Source organism: Equus asinus, chromosome 1, assembly GCF_041296235.1.
Source record: "Equus asinus isolate D_3611 breed Donkey chromosome 1, EquAss-T2T_v2, whole genome shotgun sequence".
Lineage (NCBI taxonomy): Eukaryota > Metazoa > Chordata > Mammalia > Perissodactyla > Equidae > Equus > Equus asinus.
The window spans coordinates 119,560,094-119,580,319 of NC_091790.1; the positions used below are offsets into that span (position 1 = coordinate 119,560,094).

Here is a 20,226-nt window from a genome sequence, read left to right on the forward strand (position 1 = left end):
TTCCCTACAACATTCAATGTGTCAGCTTGATGTTTGGCACCTCTGTGCTTTGAGAAGGTCCAAATGCTTCAAGTTCAGCAAAACCGGCCGTGAATTTTATTAAGGGAGGTTCAAATGGGATTCTCTCCCAGGAAACATCGCTATGAGACCAGGTAGGCTGTAGAAGTGGGACTTAAATCATTTGGAAACAGTTTAGACATGTGCCAGGATATGCGTTGGGGGCAACTATTCTGAAGTAGATTATTGGCCTGCCTTTGTGGATAAATTACTCTGATTTTTGTGATTTAGAATCAGGAAGAAAACACATTCCCTCATTACCTCATTACAGGAATTCGTTCTGGGAGGTACGCTCCATTTGCCTTTTTCCCTGGAGATGGGTGGAGGGACTAGTAACCTTGAAAACATCCTTGTGTGTGAGAAGTACAGAAAAATATATATTTCTGCATAAAGAGAAGCAGTGGAAGGTTCTTTTGTTCATTTTGTTTGCTTGTGGTTTTTATCCAATTTAAGTTGACGGTACTAACAACTTTACATATCTACTGACTGTATGTCTAAGGTGGGGAGTATTGTTTATACCCTCTTACCAAAAGGGAAGCTGAGGCTCAAGAAGTTAAATAACATCCAGAGTGACCTAACTACCATGTGGATGGGCTGGAAGTTGGTCCAAAGTACCGATGACATAGCTACACAGACAGGACTGGCTACATAATTCATGGGGCTCAGTGCAAAATAAAAATGTAGGGCTTATTGTTAAAAAATTATTAAGAGTTTCAAGATGGTAACAGCAGAGCATTCAGCCAAGCCCAGAGCCCTTCTGAGCATAGGGCCCCATGTGATTGCACAAGATGCACACCCATAAAGCTGGTCCCATATAGAGAGATATAGAGATGCAGCTTCTGTAAATTTGGGCTAGCTCCAATGAGAAAATTGCAAAGACTTTGATGAATCTAAAATTATGGTTATCTCTTAAAAGACTGTCTTGAAGAATACTCTATTAAACCCACAGTAAATGAAGAATTATATAATTATATCTGTAAGTTCTAAAATTATGTCTATAACTGAGCTAGAGGATATTTCTACACTGCTTCAGATGGGATTCCTACCTTTGACATTTGCCTGTGAGTTGATGCGCTAATTCTCTAGCACTGCCATACACATCGCCAAGGAGAACTTTTTGAGCCCTGTTTCCATCTGGGAGATGTCCTTTGCCATAATGCCTGAGATCTGCAGCCTATTGTGGAGACCTTGGCAGCCCCTCCAGAACGCGATGTCCTCATGCCCACTGCTGCTCATCCCACCTGGCACCCAGTGGGGACTCAAGAAATGTTGGTTGAATAAATCACTGAGTACACAAACCCCAGAAATCTCCAGCACAGTTCTAGATTCTCAAAAACGTCTCAAGAACGTTCTCCACGCAATCAAGACTGAGAAGATGGGCCAAGAGGCCTTCAGAATGGCCCTAAAATGAGACAGTTAGATCTAAAGAGAGGGCCAGGTCTACAGTCAGCATTGGAGCCCAAAGGCAAAAGTGCCCTTTAAAAGTGCTTCAGCAGCATCCGGTTGGAGGTACCATGCGGGACACACAGAGACCCGCTCGGCGAGAGGCTGATGCACACCCACCTCACCCCACCCTGGGGCAGGCTCGTTGCCTGCCCAGCAGTCTACTACGTTCCAGGAGGCTAAATGAACATAAGCTGTGATTGTTTAGGAGGTAAGTCAGTGCCTTGTCTGAAGGAAGCGTTTATTACTTTATGCAGCGGTTTTCCTCCCTCCGGAGCAAGTTGTAAAAGCTGATCCCTGAGTTTTGTAAGAAGCTCAGTCTTGTATTAAAACTTTGCCGAAACTGATTTGTCATACATCTTGCACCATTTCTCTCTCTCACACATGCTCTATAAGGAACATGAATTGCTTTTGTAGACAGTGGGGAAAAAAAGAAACAATTTACATGGAGATTTCATACTTAGATCATTATTTGGTTCTGAGCACCTTGAAAGCTTCCCAGAGCCCTGCTCCCCTGCAGCATAGCCTAGTCTTCAGAGCACTAAGGGAGCCCGACACACAAGCTGAGAGCTGAATTGCTGAGGTGTGCTGCCCTGCTTCTCCACTTAGTGAGCTTCTCAGGCGTCAGGGTCCTGATCCGTAAAACGGTACTAATAGGAAACTTTCCCCAAAGGGTCGCTCATATAAAACATTTAACACAGTACTTGTTACTAAGAATTCAATGTCATTAGCTATTAGCTGTCACTGCATATGTGTCTGTGTCCTCTGTGTCTTATGAGATAATAGCCTGGCTCCTTATCTAAATGTGAATACTAAAAGCAATTTTTAAATCCTCCTTAAAATAAACTAATCTTAAGAACTGAAAGGTCATCGGGGTAGGATAGGATGTGCGTCCATCCAGGAGAGATAAGGATGCAGAGCCAGAAAAGGGAGGGATGCTGTCTCCCTTACTACAGTTCCTCAAGGCCTTCAGCGACCACCACGACCCATGATTGATGTGATAGGAGGAAATTTGGCCGTGTGACATAGAAAGCTGCTGAGCTTGACAAGGTCAATTTTTCTTTACTTACTATTTATCATTTATACCCAGTCAACATCCAAAGTAAATTTGAATAATTCACATACCACTGAATCTGAAAATTTTCTGGCTTCCTCTTTCTAGGTAGAGTCAGTTTTCTAATTATTCTCAATTTTCTATGATGCTATGCTAACAGAGGTTGTTTACTCTACCGGAACCACTTGTCCGTTGGCTTCAAGGCACCGCACTTTTCTGCCTTTCTTCCAAGTCACTAGCCCACTTTCTTTGGTCTCCTTATTAGTTTCGTCTTCCTTGAACTACCCCTAAGTCTTGATCTTTCTCAGGGCTCTCTCATGGACCACATCCTTCAATCCCTGTACTCCACCTGGATGATCTCAGTCTGTTCTGACAGCTTCAATCATCATCCTTTTGCCAATGAACCCAGTATCAGTATTGCAACATCAAGTCCTTTCTCTACAGTCCAAACCCATGTAGCTGCCTTCAGGATATCTCCACTTGGATATCTTACAGATACTGCAAGCTCAACATGTCCAAACTGAGCTGGTCATCCTTCAAACCAGCTCCCTTACAGCGTTCCCTGTCTCAGGAAATGGCAGCACCCTCCACCCAGTTAATCAAGCCAGGAATCTATGATTAATCCTCAACTCATCTCCATTCCCTCACTGCCTATCAATCAATCACGAAGTTCTCTTAACTCTATTTCTGAAATCAGTGCCTTTCAAGTTTATTTTACCGTAAATAAGAGAAACATCTTTTGCATCATGATCCATCCAGGGTGGGTGTGCACAAGTGCGCGCACACACACACACACACAACTGAAACAGAAGTTCTGTTTTACAAAACAATTTTTATCATTATTATATGCAAGGCCCTCTGATATTTTCTATTATATTTTCTTCTGTTGCTGCTTTTTAAAATGCTAGTAACCAGTGGGTTACTGGCAAGTGTTTAACAACCAGCTCTTCTGGAGGCGAGGGAGGGGGAGTCTGATGTGTAGCATTTGACAGTCCTTGGTGTAAATACTCCCACCATGATTGAATTTAAGCTACCAACCAACCAGTCTGCAAACTTCCTAAAGAGCTCACAACCAGCTCTGCTGACTGTCTCAAGCACATCACTGCATACAACCTACAGTTGCACTGGTAGAATATCAAATCTATCCACAAATTTTCTTTCCCAATGCTTCCATTCCAGTCCTGGCCACCACCATTTCTGATGCGATTGGTTTCCAGGTCAATATGATCACTTTCACGTTTATTTAATACCCTTCAAAGACTTCCTGTTGTCCACATTACAATAGAGTCCACAATTCTTGCCATGTTTTAAAAAGCCTCCCACAGTTTGGCACCTCCCTGCCCTTCATGTTCTCTCTCCCTTGATCTCAACAAAAATGTTTTCTTCTTGAACATCTGGGAGCTCCTCCTTGTTTTCAGGTCTTTGGACATGCTGTTTCATTTGGCTGGAAAGTTCTTGCCTCGCATCTTTGTTCAATTGACTCTTACTCATCCTTCTTATCATAGCTTAAATGCTGCTTTGTTCATTGATTCGTTCTCCTACGATGAGACAGGCATTGCGGTAAGTGCTGACGATACGACGAGAAGTAGAAATAGACACAGTCCCTCACTCACAGAATCAGATACTCTAGAAGGGGAAAACATTATTCAAATAAAGATATCATTCACATTTATGTACTAATAAAAGAGCTTAAAAATAGGAGAGATTCATGGTTCTATGAGAGTTTATAAAATTTAACCTAATCTAGTAGATCAAGGAAGGCTTTCCTAAGTGATGACTCGTTAGTTATAATAATTGAGCTAAGAAGTAACTTAATGAGTCTACAGGGTGGGTAACTAACAGCATTGGCAGAAAGAGGAGCATGTGAAAATCCACAGGACAGGAAGGAACATGTGAAATCAAGGAATCACACGAAAGCCATTGTAATGGGCACAAGGTACGAGATGGGGTACGAGACAGGTGGAAGCCACTCTATGAAGAGCATTCTGGATTTCTTTAAAAATGTGGTTCTTTAACAAAACAGCAATGGGAGGCCATTGACATGTTTGAAGGGATGTGTGTTCAGATTCTGATTTGAAAAGATTACTCTGCAAGTTGTAAGGATGAATCAGAAGGAGGCAAAAGCAGATGTGGAAACAAATTAGAAACTATTACAGTACTTCAGACAGTAGTGGTTGTAATACAGATTAAGATGCTGATGATGGAGATGAAAAAAATTGACATATTGGAGGTAACGGAGACAAGACAAGGTAATGGGTTGAAAACATCTCATGAAAGAGAGAGAAGCAGCAAAGATGACTTCCAGATTCAAATTGCAAAACTGAGCAAATGGTAGTACTATGTGTAGAGATAAGGAATACCAGAGGAGGACCAGGTTTGAGGGAAAAGAGCATGACTTTGGCTGTAGATAGAGTGAGTTGGAGGTATTTTTAAGATGTACAAAATGAGATGTTTTGAGGATTGTTTGATAAACTGTTCTGGAACAGGAAAGATATCTGAGTTAGAATGTAAATTTGTGAAATATCTATGTATAGGTCATGGACATGATGCAATGGACATGAATGAACTCATCAACTGAGAATGCATAATATGAGCAGAGGTTTAGAAAGGAAGTTCAACATTTAGTGGTTGGGTAGCAAAGGATGAATTTACAAAGGGAACCAAGGAGCACAGCCAAAGAAATGGCAGGAAAACCAGGAGAAGTTGATGTTGAAGAGCCAGTGTGTCTTGGTGGAGCATCAAGACAAGTGCCAGACAGCTGGGGGCACGGGATGAGTGCAAACTACAGGCATGGAGTCAGTGAGTGCAGACCACCACTTTTTGGAGAACTTTGCCTTTGAAGAGAAGGAGAGAGGTAGAACAGTATTTGTGAAGTTGATGGAAACTGTTTGGTTGTGTTTTAATGAAAGCCATTTGAGTCTATTTATCAGCTATGAAAAAATTGGTTTGAAAGAAAGTTGAATACACAAGAGAAAGAAAGACTAATGGTAAGTGTAAGGTTCAAAAACAAGCAGGAGGTGATCCCTGTGCACCCATAGCGCCCCTCGACTTACCTTATCTAAATTCTGATGCCATTTGTAATTTCTGCTTTAATATCTGTATTCCTTGTTAGACTGTACTCCATGAGGACCAGGATCACCTCTGCCTCATTTATTTCTGTATGCCTAGAGTGTACCACAATACTCAGACAGGAGGCATCAATAAATATCATTTTTGTAATTGGACATTAAAGTGAATGAAATTGGAGGTGCATTTAATAAAATAGACCATCCCAGAAATCTTATGATACTATACCATATTATATATGTGCATATCTGCACACACACACACACACACACGCACCATGGTTATCAATTTTTTAGGCTAAAATTAAAATTGGTATCATTGCCTTAAACATAAGCTATTTGGGCTCTAAGACAAGAAGGTCTTAGAATGAGATAGACATTGAAAGTCAATCCAAAACCGAGAACTCTCCACAAATAGATGAGCAAGGCCATGAGTCATTTTTGTGAGAAAACTGAGCCCTGACTGTATCAAGGAAGCATATGGGGAAAGCACAGCCTGTTAGGACAAGTGAGGCATCATCCACCCTGATTCAGGTGAAACCCCGCGTCACAGGACTTCTGCACCTGACAAGGTGCTGGCCTACCAAGTCAAGAAGACTGGCAGTGAAACCCTCACTTCTTTTTAAATGATGCCTCACTTCAGGAAGCAAGTCCATGTGGCAGGAAAGAAACCAGATGTGCGTTGCTTTCCTGGCTTTGCCATTTTCTAAGACAAGTTCTTTAGTCCAGTCTCAGTTTCTTTATCTGTGAAATGGGGACTGTCGTTCCTCCCAGGGCAGTTGAATGAGGTGAAGGAGATTGCATGTCATGTTAGAGCAGCAGGCTCAGAGGAGCTGTCCGCTCCCTGGCCTGAGAATTTCCCGTTGCCATTGCCACTTCGGACACACTCTCCTTAGACTCTGTACGCTCAGATTTCTACCTCAGTAAAATGAGAGTGACATGCTCTATCCAGGCTGCTGAGAAGACTCGATGGCATAATGTGGATGAAGGAGCTTTGGGCAATACAAGGAACTCCCTAAACCCGGGCTCAGCAACCCACAGCCGAGGGGCTAAGTTCAGCCCACCAACTGTTTGATTTTTTGTTTCTTTTCTGGCCCGCAAGCTAAGAGTGGTTTTACATTTTTAAATGATTGACAAAATCAAAAGAAGATGACTGTTTCATGACATGTGAAAATTATATGAAATTAAAATTTCGGAGTCCACTAATAAAGTTTTATTGCAACACGGCCACACTCATTTATTTGCATACTGTCTGCAGCTGCTTTTCCACTACAACGGCAGAGCTGAGAGTGTGGTAGAAACTGTATGGCCTACAAAACTGAGAATATTTACTATCTGGTTATCTACAGAATGGTTTGCCAACAAAGTGCATTCAGATTTAGGGGAGTTTTATTGAAATTTTTTTAAATTATTCTTTAAGTTATTGGCAAAGTGCCTGTCCTATAGTAAAGGCTCAATAAATAGCTGTTGTATTTTTTTGGGTTTTTGATTTTTTATTTTTTGAGGAAGATTAGCCCTGAGCTAACATCCGCTACCAATCCTCCTCTTTTTGCTGAAGAAGACTGGCCCTGAGCTAACATCCATGCCCATCTTCCTCTACTTTATGTGTGGGATGCCTCCCACAGCATGGCTTGCCAAGTGGTGCGTTGGTCCGCTCCCGGGATCCAAACCTGCAAACCCCAGGCCACTGAAGCGGAGCGTGCGAACTTAACCACTGCGCCGCTGGTCCAGCCCCAGCTGTTGTTGTTTTTGATCTTCCTTTATTCAGTCATTAATTCAACAAATAATTATTGAGTACATCCTATGTGTCACATGGCAATGAATATAATGATAAAATGCCTGTGCCCATTGGACAGACAATGAACAGATAAGTAAAGATAAAGATAGTATATTAAATGGCTGGAGAGAAAAATAAAGGGATGGAGAGTAGAGTTTCAGGGTGAATGTGCAATTTTTTGATACACTGGCCTGGGAAGACCCAATCGAGAAGATGACGTCTGAGTGGAAACCAAAGGACACAAGGGAGGCCTGTGGCTACTGCGGGACGCAGGGGGGAAGAGTACTGTTCCAGGCGTGGGAGCATACAATGAGCACTCAGCATGCTCCAAGAATACCAAGGAGTCAGTGTCGCTGGAGTGGAGGGAGTGAGAGGGAGAATAGGAGGAGATCAAGTCAGGGAGAGCCTTGAGGAACCATCTAGGACTCTGGCTTTTTCTCTGAGAGGAGAAGCAAGAGTTTTAAGCAAAGTGGTGGCACCATCTGACTTGCATTTAATCCAGATCAGTGTGGCTGCTCCCATGAGAACAGGCTGATGAATAGACTGCAGCAAGGGTAAAAGCAAAGACGCAGGGAGCTATGTGTGGTTTCTGTGAGAGGTGATGACAGCTTGACCCAGATGGTGGTGGTGGCAGTGGTAGGAAGCAGATATTTTGGGTGTGTTTGGAAAGTAGAACCAATGGGATCTAAGGATAGATTGGATGTGAATTGTGAGAAAAGGAAGAGTCAAAGATGAGTCTGCGTTTTCTTCCCTAAGCTACCGCTGGAGTAAAATGTAGTAGTCATTGGAGAAGTGAAAGATGTCTGCTATTGGGGGATGGAGGGAGGGGAGAGATGTGCAGGGATGATGATGACATTATGGAACCGTTAAGCTGGAGATGCTTCCCCCAAGGGGAGATGTGCAGTGGGCAACTGGGTGTAGGACTCTGGAAATCAGGTCAAAGCTAGAGATATAAATTTAGCAGTCGTCTACAGATAGATGGGACATGGTCATGGTTATTATATCTGTTAAGTATTATAAGATGATTCCATATAAAACAAAAGTAAACTGCAAACAACTCTGAGGTGTAGAGGCCTGGCATCAGAGACATTACCAGAAGTTGTAGATGAAAGTTCGTTCTACCAGAAACAAGTAGAGTGCCAGGATCAGGTATAAAAAGTATAGCTGGCATTCATAATTTGAATTGCTCCTAATTTGCCTAATTGAGGAAACAATTTTACAGTGAGTCAGAATTTAATTATAAGTTGATTTGCAAAATCAATTACAGCTTTATGGTGTTAGATTTTTGGGATATAGCATATCACCCCAATGGGAATTAATAAGCCAGTGGATGGGCACACACCTCCTTACATTAGTTAAGACAAGATTAGAAAGATGAAACTGCCTCTAATTTACAGCCAAACAGAATATGAGGCACCCGAATCCCATAGGGTGGTCCTAACAATTTAATTTCTGCTGATTCTCACAAATGCTTCAGCCTTTAAAAAAAATCTTGACTAGCTTAGCATCCTCTTTTGGTAAAAATCTTTTAGTTTGAACAATTATTCAAGCTGACCAGGATGGACCTAATGATGCCTTTTCCCTCTAAGGCAGTGTTTCTCAGCCTGTCTTTCATTATTGACTCCCTCAACCGAGGAACATTTCTAGGTTTTTTCCCCCTAATCTCTACCCCATGAAAATGTTCCATTGTGGTAAAATATGCATAACATAATATTTATCATTTTTACTATTTGTAAGAGTACAATTCAGTGTCATTAAGTACATTCACAATATTATGTAACCATCACCACTATCTATACCCAGAACATTTTCGTTATCCCCAACATAAATTCTGTACCCATTATACAATAATGCCCTATTCCCCACTCTCCCCAGCTCCTGGTAACCTCTATTATTCTTTCTGTCTCTATGAATTTGCCTATTCTAGTGTCTTATATAAGTGGAATCATACAATATTTGCCTTCTGTTTCTTGCTTTTTTCACTTAGCATAGCATTTCAAGGCCCATCCAGGTTGTAGCCTGTATCAAAATTTCATTCCTCTCTATGGCTGAATAATATTCACTTGTTTGTAGATACAACATTTTGCTCATCCATTCATCTGTTGATGGACGCTTGGGTTATTTCCACCTTTTGGCTATTGTGAATAATGCTGCTATGAACATTGGTATACAAGTATCTGTTTGTGTCCCTGCTCTCAGTTCTTTTGAATATATACCTAGGAGTAGAATTGCTGAGCCCATGACAGTTTAATGCCACAGAAAAACTGTTTGTCTGTTTATGCTCTGTGTATATCTATAGCTGTGCTTTATACGTAAAAAGAGTAAGATGTCTTCACCACCCTCCCCAAACCAATTTTCACTTCCTTGAAAAGGAAATGATGTCATCCTCACTGAGACTGCAAGATCTAAGATGAAGATCCCCAGGTTTCTTGCCTCGGATGAGGTATATATATATATATATATATATATATATATATGATATATATGTAGTTGAACTGCTAAAGAGGAATGAAGCCATGAAGGGGAAGGAAAATGACCCCAAAGACATAAGTATAAAAAGTAATCTTTATTCCTCATGCAATGAAGTTATTTGTGTTTTATTTAGTCTTCAAAACTGACAACAGTTGATAAAGTAACGAACCCAAGAATGTTTTGGAAAATAGCTCTTAGCAGTTGTGTCAGAATCAAACCAATGGAGCAAATAGTCTACCTAAACTTTTGAAAACAGTGAAGATTAATGATGTTGTATTCCCACTGAGCCTAAAATATTTCCAGAACACAAATGGAAGAATTACAAGCAAGTATTATGTAAAACAGAAAAAAAAAAAAGAAAGAAATATGAGATCCAAAGATCAGGTTGTGGGGAGCCAGGTGTCAGCGATGTTGCTGACAACCATGTGGATGGCTCTGTCTGCATATGGAGTGCTTACTGGCATCTAGTTGCCAGGCAGCAGGGCAGGATTCCTGGCACATATTCATCTAGGTTTTATTATAGTTTGGTTGCCTAATGCTGTATTGTTTTATTATGCAAAAAAGAGATTAAGAAGATTGTATGAGAGTTATTTAGAAAAACAACAGTTTCTAATACCTGACTAGAACTCAAGTGTCAGGAAAGACAAGAAGACACTGAGGGAATGCCAGATTGGAGGAGACTGAGTAGATACAATGTGGGATCCTGGACCAGATAAAGGACATTAATGGGAAAACTGAGGAATCCCTAATTAAGTCTGTAGTTCAGTTAATAATATCCCACCAATGTTAATTTCTTCATTTTAGTGGATATAGGAGACCTTAACCCACGGTGAAGCTGAGCAAAGGGCGTACTGGAATCCTCTGTGCCGTAGTTGCAATTCTTCTGAGTTTAAAATTGTTTCAGGATAAAAAGTAAAAGAAAGCAAGCAAACAACAACAACAAAGTTTCTGGTAGCTCCTGAGTCTCAGAAGCAGACTTGTGACTGGCATTGCTGAAGAGTGGTTGGAGTCGGGGTACCAATGCTGATCTATTTGTAACATGAGAGTAACTCTCGTCTTCGTCTCCTTTCCAATTCTGTTGCAGGGTGTGTTGGGTGCATCATGTAACTGGGATGTGGGTGTACCCTTTCCTGGAACACATTGGCCCAGGAGCCAGAATCGTCTTTTTTGGGTCCACAACCGTCTTAATGAACTTTTTGTACCTGCTGGGAGAAGTTCTGAACAACTATATCTGGGATACACAGAGAAGTAAGTATTGTTTAGGGGAGCATAAAACAAGAGAATTGCTGTCTAAAAGAGTGTGTGCAGAGAAAGAAGGAAAATTCCACTGTAGCGCAGGATAGCTTGTGAAGAGCTTCATTTTTATCACTACAATACTAATTTAAGAGCTGCTGGCAGTTACCTGAAAGGTTTATTACTCACTTTGTCTTATCAGCTAGTAAAACATCCAAATCTAAGAGAAAAGAAGCATGTCTATAAAATTTTATGGGGAGAAATGTAGTGTTAACAGAAGAAAAATTTAGGAAGTTCACTCTGATTAACAAAATACTGCCTTAGCTAAAGGGACCTCTCCCCAATCAAAGAGATCAATTATTAAAGGTACCAAAGAATCTCGTTGGAAGTCACCTAGGTCACCACTTTTTGCATCATCATTTGCGTGAGTGTAGCTGCCTCAGAGCGCTCTCGCCACCGTTGTGCTAGAACTCGAAGTAGCACAGAATGCCTCCAGCCCCTGTGATCCACCAGGATGCCATGTTCAAGGGTTGAAGGTGGCAGAGGGGTATGGGTACTAAAGGGTAAGACTTCATTGCTGCAAGAACGCTCTTAACCTATGATTTGATTTCTCTTTTGTTTCTATTTATGGCAGACCCTCCATCTTGGCAAGGCACGTAATCTTACCCCAGCCGTGCAAAACCCGCCCAAAGTGTATGTAAGATAACATAAAAACGGGAAAATGGAAAAGGTGACAACACAGATATGTAGTGATCTGAATCCTACAGGAAAATACATCCAAAGGCACGAGGGTTTGGGGATTTTAGCGAGCTCTGGGCACCTCTGATATACTCACAGCATCCCACACATCACCAGTGAATGATCCCCGTTCCACAAACACTGAGCACCCGACTTTGTTTCACACACTGTGCCAGAGCTTGATCTCATTGGACGAATAAAACACAGTCGTCACCTGGCTGTTGAACTGGACTTTCTGTGTGTGGACCTCCTGTGAGCGTTTGTGTCGAGGGCTGAGCCAATGGTAAATGTCCCAGAGGAGGTCCAGAGCTGCTTCTCTCGGCAGCTGGCTTCATGTCAAAAAGGGATCTTAGAAGAGGTGTCAGAATTCTTTATTCAGTTCAGGCCACAGCTTAGAAGACCAGGAATTAATCTTTTAATAATTTTCCTCTCTGTTCAGTGAGAATAGTAATCTTTCTCTGTTAACTTATAAAAGTATTTAGTTAACTTACAAAAATATTTTGAGAACAAAATATAAGCTTTTCTCGGCTTCTTGGGAGAAAGGCCATATTTAAATCTAAGCTAATGTGCCCAATATGTGTTTTCAGGGAGTATTGATGACCGCCTGTTTCTCCTCAATTGGCTTGATTCTCACAATCACTTGGCCATTTTTCTGCTACTTCTATGAGAAAATGGCTTGAAAACCAGGAAAGATAAAAGTCCAATCTAGACTAATAGAACACTGCTTTTTAGGCGCTTTGAGTGAGAAGTTTAAAATGAATAGTGAAACGAAGAATTTTTTGAATGATTTGTTCAACTTAACGTGTGCCGTTTCTCTGAAGTAACATGAGCTAAGGTTGACTGACATTTTGGAACTCATTTCAAAGATAGAGATTAATTTCATCTACATGGGACCATCTAGTTAATTCCACCATGGCAGGTGTTTCGTGTTCAGTGGGCATCGTTTTCATTTATGAGCAGGATCACAACCTGATGACCACCCTCAGATTTCACCTGCCAAAAAGTTTTGTTATGCCTACATATTGGGATTTTTGATTTTTAACCCACATGTCAAAATTGCGGGATTTCACATAAAAGCCAGATTTTTTAGCTTATCAAATATTTTGAGAGCTGGCAACATGAGCCTACTGTTCTCTTCTGGCAACAATGAATTGGAATTGAGTATCAACTGCCCCTTTGGATGGCTCTCTAATTTTCCCTGGTTCTTACCTGGCCACGTTGCTTGGTCGTATTAGCTTTCTGGTTCTGTAGGTAGCTGAGTTTGAAACTGCTGCTTAACAGCAGTGTGTGCCGTGTGTGTGTGTGTGTGTGTGTGTGTATTTTAGAATGAACTGAGTACAATCAAGCAGAGTATTACAATCCTGAGTACATTTACTACACCCCAAACAAAATCCCCCGGGAAGCAGGAATCCCACATCTGAGCCCCTTCCTTGTGTTCATAATGAGTTTTAGTGGCTCAACTTCCTCCGCGTGGTTATGTTGTGTTGGCTTCAACTTCAAGATAAAATCTCATTATTGCAGAATCTTCGAACTGAAAAGGAGATTAGAAATCCTCTCAGCCGACCCTCCCCTTTCACTAGGAGGCAGCTGAGGCCCAGAAGTCTCAAGGGACCATTAAAATAGGTGGCTGCAGGGCCACCTTGTTTATTATCTTCTGAGTGATGCTCAATCCAGTGTTATTTCTAGTGACCGTCAGAATGTCACCGTTGGAAACCCAGACGCATGGGAGCTTGGAACCTTCACTCAGAACCATGGATCTAGCTCATAAAATAACAAAACAGACCAACCTAACAGGAACTGTGAACAAAAAGCCCGTAAATAATAAGTAAATTTATAGTTAAGCATCTGCTCTTTTTAAATGAAAGTAACTCAAGGGGGCTTTGTGGATGTTGTCTTAGTTTGGTAGGGCTGCCAGAAAAAAAGTACCACAAACCAGGTGGCTTTAACAATAGAAATGTATTATCTCACAGGTCTGGAGGCCAGAAGTCCAAAGTCAAGGTGTTGGCAGGGTTGGTTCCTTCTCAGGGCTGTGAGGGAGGGGTCTGCTCCAGGCCTCGCTCTCCTTGGCTTGTAGACAGCTGTCTTCATGTATACCCGGTGTTCTCCCTGTGCGTGAGGCTGTCTCCCAATTACCCCTTTTTATAAAGACATTAGTCATATTTGATTAGGGCCCCCCCACAACTTCATTTTAACTTGGTAAAGACCCTATCTCCAAATGCTGTCCCATTCTGAGGTCCTGGGGGTTAGGACTTCAACACACGAATTTTGGGGAGACACAATTCAGCCCATAATACTCTCCCTTCTATCCCCCCAAAATTCATGCGCTTCATGCATACAAAATACAATCCCAGTAGCCTCAAAAGTCTTCCCAGTATCAACTCTTTTAAGTCAAAAATCTCATCTTAAGTATCATCTGAATCGGGTATGGGTAAGCCTTGGGCTATCATTCACCCTAAAGCGAAACAGCTCTCTGGTTGTGAACCTATGAAACCCGGCAGAAAGTGGTCTGCCTCCCAAACACCATGATGGGACGGGCATAGAATACGCATTCCCTTTCCAAAAGGGAGGGATTGCAGGGCAGACAGAGGTCACAGTTCCCAGCCAAGTCTGAGAGCTAGCCAGCCCCTGCACTACCTTCGGTGTCATTCTTTCTTCATTTTGTCCCATCTCTGGCCCTTTCAGTACAGGGTGGCAGCGTTTCCACTGGTACAAAATTCTCACAAACCTTCTTGGCTTTCTGTGCAATTCCTGGAGGTCCAAATCACCAAACAAGAGGGTCTCCCACAGGTCTTTCCTGGCCGCGGCTGAGCTGGTTCATTGGACCCATGGCTCAATACGCCTGACCCCTCTTTAGCAAACGGCCTTCCAGCCGCACCTTTTGCCCTCTCTCACATTTTGGGGTCCTGGGGCTGGGACTTCAACATATGAATTTGGGGGGGCACACAGTTCAACCTGTAACAGCTGAAATATTTCTGTACTTAAGCTAACGATCTATTCCAATTCCAGTGTGTCTGACTGAGGCGACCGGTCGTAATAAAGTCACACTTTATTCGACCAGGAATGAAAGTGTCCAAAAGCAAAAGATTGGGATGAGGGTGGAGAAAGCAGGTAAAAGAGGAGAAAGAAGAAGAGATGGGAGTGAGGCCTGTGTGAGAGAAACCTCCACCTTTGCTCCCCTCCAGCTGCCCATCCAGCTCATGGCCCGCCCCAGCCTACGGCGTCCCAGTGTGGTGCTCTGGTTGAGCCCCTCTCCCAGCCTGAGGGAATCACTCATGACTTGTGACTGACTCTCTCGGGTCAATCAGCTCTCCCTCTCTGTTCCCGAAAGCGCATCCTGCCTCAGCTTTGTGACAGGTTTCTTTCTCCTTTTTGTGTGGAAATTATACCTCTGGTTCTTCCAAATATTATTTACAGCTGTCTAATTTTTTCCCTCAACCTCAAAGTGCCAAACTAAAGTAGGTGGGGAGCCATTTTCCCTGTCTGGGTCAATGAACACCCCCTGTTCTCCACCCCCGCTTTTGAAGATTCCACTATCGCTGCCAAGCCAGCCCATCTGCAGGAGAACACTGAGGACGAAACAGACTTCAGAGAGAAAGGCGAGCTCTCTTAGTTCCTGATGGCTTCTCCGCAGGAGAGGGAACACGGATGAAGTTGAGACCCAAATCATGTGTGCTGTTTGAGTGGAATCTGTGTTGTGTTTTTCTGCCTTGGTGACCCAACGACTAAGGCATCTCCCGGCCTCCTCCCCCTCGACCCTATCCCTCCCCCCTTCAGATGTCCTTCCTGCTCGATTCGAAGTTTTCCTTCACATGATTTCTGAGAAGTACTTTGGAAAAAGTGTTACGGATTTCTGCCAGTTCCTTAGTCATGAAAACCAAACCTAAAAAACTGTCTAAGGACACCTGTTCAGAACTTGCTACCCACGTCCCACAGCCACCACCCTGACCGCACGGAACACATGTGAAGAGCTGGGAGGAAGCCAGGGGACGGGGCAGGGGGCCCCTTTTCTACTGGAGGCCCTATCATGAAGACTCTCTGGGGTTAGACTTTATAATTTTTTATATTGTGAAGTTTCATATTTTGTTCTATTTCTTTCCCACTAGTCTAGCCTTCTGAGGCCGCCTCAGTGTTCGTTATTTATGAGTTGATTCCATAAAGATTAACTGAGCTCCTACTAAGAGACAGACACTGTCTCAGGTGCTCAGGACTTGATCCAGAACAGAACAGTTAAGGGCTCTGCCCTCAGACAGCTTGCAGCTTATAAAAGAACGCTAACAAAACCTGCAAAGCAATATTGGAGCTTCTTTTATTCCAGCAAAAAGTCTCTGAGAATTTGGCATTAGAAGAAAAATGTTTAGCTAGAAGCAAAAAGAAAAGAGAAGTAGGGAGAATTTCCCAGATTTAACTTTAATTCATAAGAATGACTTGAACACTTTCATCTCCTGGAAAATGAAACACCACTAATTGTTCACAGCAGACAAGAGACTCGGTACATACGAATCTCTCAGGAAGGAAAACTGTTCTACCCGGATTGGGTTGACTGGAAAGAGATCTTTTTAAGTACACACGGGTATAGGAAATAAACAGTTCTTGTGGCTAATAAACTCTCCAAGCTTTAAAATATATATATATATTTTTCTTGACTTTGAAAATCCAGAGTCCCTGCCTTGGGAAGGGACAGGACCAAAATAAAAATAAATGAGGTCTGTTCGAAACTCATCAGCTGTACCCCTCCTGTTGCTCGAAGCTGGTTACAAAGCAGCAGCCCGGTTGGGGTTTCTGTGCAAACTCAACGAGACAAGAACTGACTTGTGTCCCTCGCTCCCAGAGAGCTGGGTGTGCCCCAGAGATGCTGTGACCTGATTGGGGGGGAGGGTGGGGAGGGAGGTCACTGAGGAGATTTCTGGAGAAAATTGTAAATGACTTTCTTCCTTCGCTAGGAGAAGACAGATGGGTGCGGCGCAGAGGGGTGGTGGAGAGAAGTGGGGAAGATGAGAGTTCTTATAAAGCAGCTTTGGCAGACCTGCTCACAGTTTAATCTGAGGTTCAAATAAAGTACTCTGCCTGTATTTCTAGGTATGGAAGAAGAGAAAGAGAAGCCTAAACTGGAATGAGAGCCAAGTATAAACGGAAGAGCTGGATTGCGCACCACTGAAGCCGCGTTCCCCCCTGGGCATGGGCAGTGCGGAAGAGGAGGCCGTGGGATCCACCGCCACCTTCCTGCCCCAGGGGGAGGACAGCTTTCATGGAGAAATATATATAAGAATAGAATACAGTGGTTTCCAAAGTAACTTGCCCTCGTTGTGTTTTAAAGAATTCTCTCCAAATTCATCATTGATAATAACATCTTTTTCTTTTGCTTTTCCTCTTCTAGTTTTTAAAACTAGAATTGGTCATTGGATTTTAATTTTTGTGATTGTAATTCCATTTAAGCAAGGAAGAATAAAATTCTATTGTGTTTCTGGATAAATATGTGGAATCAAAGGGCCAAAGTCAAGCGAGGGGTCAGAGTGTTTAGTCCTACAGGTGGCTGGGAGGAGGGGCCTGGGCCGCAGCGTAAGTCTGGAGAAATGTGATCCATGTTCCCTGTTGCATTAAGTAATGTCACAGTTGTCTCAAAAGGGCAATGTTAATAATAATTACATCAGTTTAGTCAAAACCACGAGCGTATTTGGATCTCATGATTTAATCTTGTGAAATTTTTCCTAGATGCAAACTATAACTTTAATACAGACCAAGTAGCCCCTAATTTAATGTCTGCACGGTGCCTCTCAAAACCCTAACAACGTGGGGACTCCTTTCTTATTTTGTTTCTATTACTGTTGAAAATGGGTTTACTGAACCTGGTTCTTACAATTTTCTGATTTTAAAAATGTGTGTGTTTTTGATAATTCCAAAAAGAGTAATTTTTTTAAAAGCTCATTTACAAAGTCTTTGACCATAATTGTTTCTCAATAATACTAATGCAGAATCTGTAGTCGAAAACACATAAAAGTAAATCTTAGAGAAATATAAGGGAGGGACTAATAAAAATAAAAGCAGAGTTAAGTAAGGCAGCAGAAAAATAGTGGGATTGATAATTACATTGATTAATAAATACAACATCATCTATTGCAAATAGCACTAGAGTATGCAAACTACTGAGATTAACTGAAAAGAAAGAGAAAGAGAGAGAAAAACAAATACTTGGCAATATAAGCACAGATGTGAAACAAATTTTTAATTATGAAAATATGTTTTATAGCTCTATGGCAACAAATTCTTAGAACCCAGTGAAATGTGCAGTTTTCATGGAAAATGGATTCAATAACAATTGGAAAGCTGTAATAGACTCATATCCATGGAAGACATTTTTTTAATGTTCAGTTATCTATCTCCAAAAAAGGACTTGGTTCCAGAGTGTTTTATGCGCAATTCCTTGAAAACTTTGAAGTAATAATTCTCATGTTGTTTCAGTTGTTCCAAGGTTACAGAATGATGAAACACTTCCCCAAGTATTTTTCAAAGTTAATATAACCCTCAAAAAAAGCCAGCATAGCAAAAAATATTTTCTCACTTGCTTTAACTATTTGCAACATAAATTCAACACTATATAAATAATTTTTCAAAACTAAATAAGGTTTATTCTAAAAATTCAAGAATAGCTTGATACTAGAAGTTTTATTAAAAACATTGTCTCAGTCATGCACAAAAAAATCATATGATTTTCTCCATAGTTGTTCTAAGGCATTTGAGAAATTTTAACACTTATTTCTAATAATACCATTAGTAATATAAAAATATCCTGTATCATGAGAAGGAAGGGTCATCTCAAATATCAAAGGCATTCCCTTTTAAGATGAGAAATAAGCTAAGGATATCCATGAGCCTGTTGTTATTTTTCTATGGTCTTTGGGAATGTTAGGTCTAGCATCAAATAAGTTATATTTTGACCTGGAGTGACAAAATTTTATGTTAAAAAAGTTTTATGTCACTACAGAATTGATATGGTTAATGGAAAAGAAAATTAAATGTTGTAAGAAAAAGTAGGTAAGGTGCAAAATCAATGTTTAAAAAGAAACCATTTCCCCAGATGACTCGCAGAAGAGGGAACCTCAAGGACCACGTGGAATATTTTTAAGGACTTCCTGGGACAATTCCTCTGGGACGCTGTGACTGCCCCTCTCCTCCAGCAAATAGCACTTGCCTACTTTAGCCACAAAACGGACACCTAAAGAAGTTGACGCGTGTGGGCTTTAGATATAAAGCTGGTCCAACTCGCAGTGCAGCAGGTTGGATGCATGTGTTACTGCTATCTTTGAAATATAACTCTGTGCTCAGATTTGGGGCTGGGTTTGGTTTGGTTTTCTCGTGGTGGGTCATTTTTGTTTTGGGAACCGCAGCACCTGAACACTAGCCACACTTCCTGCAGGATGGCCAGGGCTGTATCTCGAGGTGTGTGGAATGCACTCTGCAATCACTGAGTGGGGAGAAAAAACTACCAGCAATTTCTCCCTTTGGCTTCGAACCTCCCGCTTTGCCCCACCAGTTCTCAGAAGGATGCTCCCGCTTTATCTTCTCTGTGCATGTGTGTGTGTGTATGTGTGTGTAAAGACTAATCCACCATCCACAGTCTCAAGGGGGAATGTGCTTCTAGAACAAGAACAACTTCTGGAAGGAGAAAATTAATAATTGACTAATGTAAGTTAATAGATGAACATTTAACAGGAAACTATATCAAAGACGCAGAATAATGAAAAGCTTCTCAAGTTAGTTTTCAGACTTGATACACACCTCAAAATAAAACCAAAAGAGCACAAAATCTTACTTGTCACAGATAAAATACTAGCAACATAAATCAAATACTACAATAAAATGATAACTTTTCATAATCAAACAATGTACATTTTTCTCCTGAAGGACTCTTTAAAAAGACAAATAAAATGGAAAGATATACTAAATTCTAGAAAAGAAGACTCCATTCTTAAAGATGTCATTTCTTCCTACAAATAATTTATGAGTACTATATAACTATTCTAAAATTGCCAAAGTTTTTTTTCCAATTTAACAGAAGAATAAACAAGTAAAAACAATGGAAAAATCCTGAAGAGGACAAGTAATGAAAGCATACTTGTGCTGTTAAAACATATTATAAAAATGCAATAATTATAATAGTTTAGTATGGCTCAAGAATAGAGAGAAGTCAACAAAATAGAAAGCAAACCCAGAAGCAGGCCCTGGTATATAAAAACTTTAATAAATATTAAAGATGGCATTTCAGATCAGTAAGGGCATAATGAGTAATTGAATGAGTGGGGCTATAACAAATGAATAACTTTAATAAAAAAGAAAAAGCTAGATTCCTCTCTTAAAACACACATATACATAAGGTACACACACAATTTCAG

At 41.3% G+C, this 20,226-nt stretch overlaps 1 protein-coding gene across 10 annotated transcripts in view; it reads left to right on the forward strand.

Annotated features, from left to right (window-relative positions):
* Positions 1–18,010, forward strand: part of AIG1 (androgen induced 1) — a 308,996-nt gene extending 290,986 nt beyond the window's left edge. For 4 of the 10 annotated variants that reach the window (XM_070506530.1, XM_070506525.1, XM_014850699.3 and 1 more), the window contains 2 exons: positions 10,953–11,116; positions 16,916–18,010. In XM_070506530.1, coding sequence (XP_070362631.1) covers positions 10,953–11,116; positions 16,916–16,953 — 202 coding nt within the window. In that variant the 3' untranslated portion in view covers positions 16,954–18,010. Of the gene's footprint in view, positions 1–10,952; positions 11,117–11,735; positions 11,795–16,915 lie in introns of all 10 variants that reach the window. The other 6 variants (XM_070506526.1, XM_014850697.3, XM_014850696.3 and 3 more) reach the window with 2 other exon arrangements.
* The last annotated feature ends 2,216 nt before the right edge of the window (positions 18,011–20,226 follow it).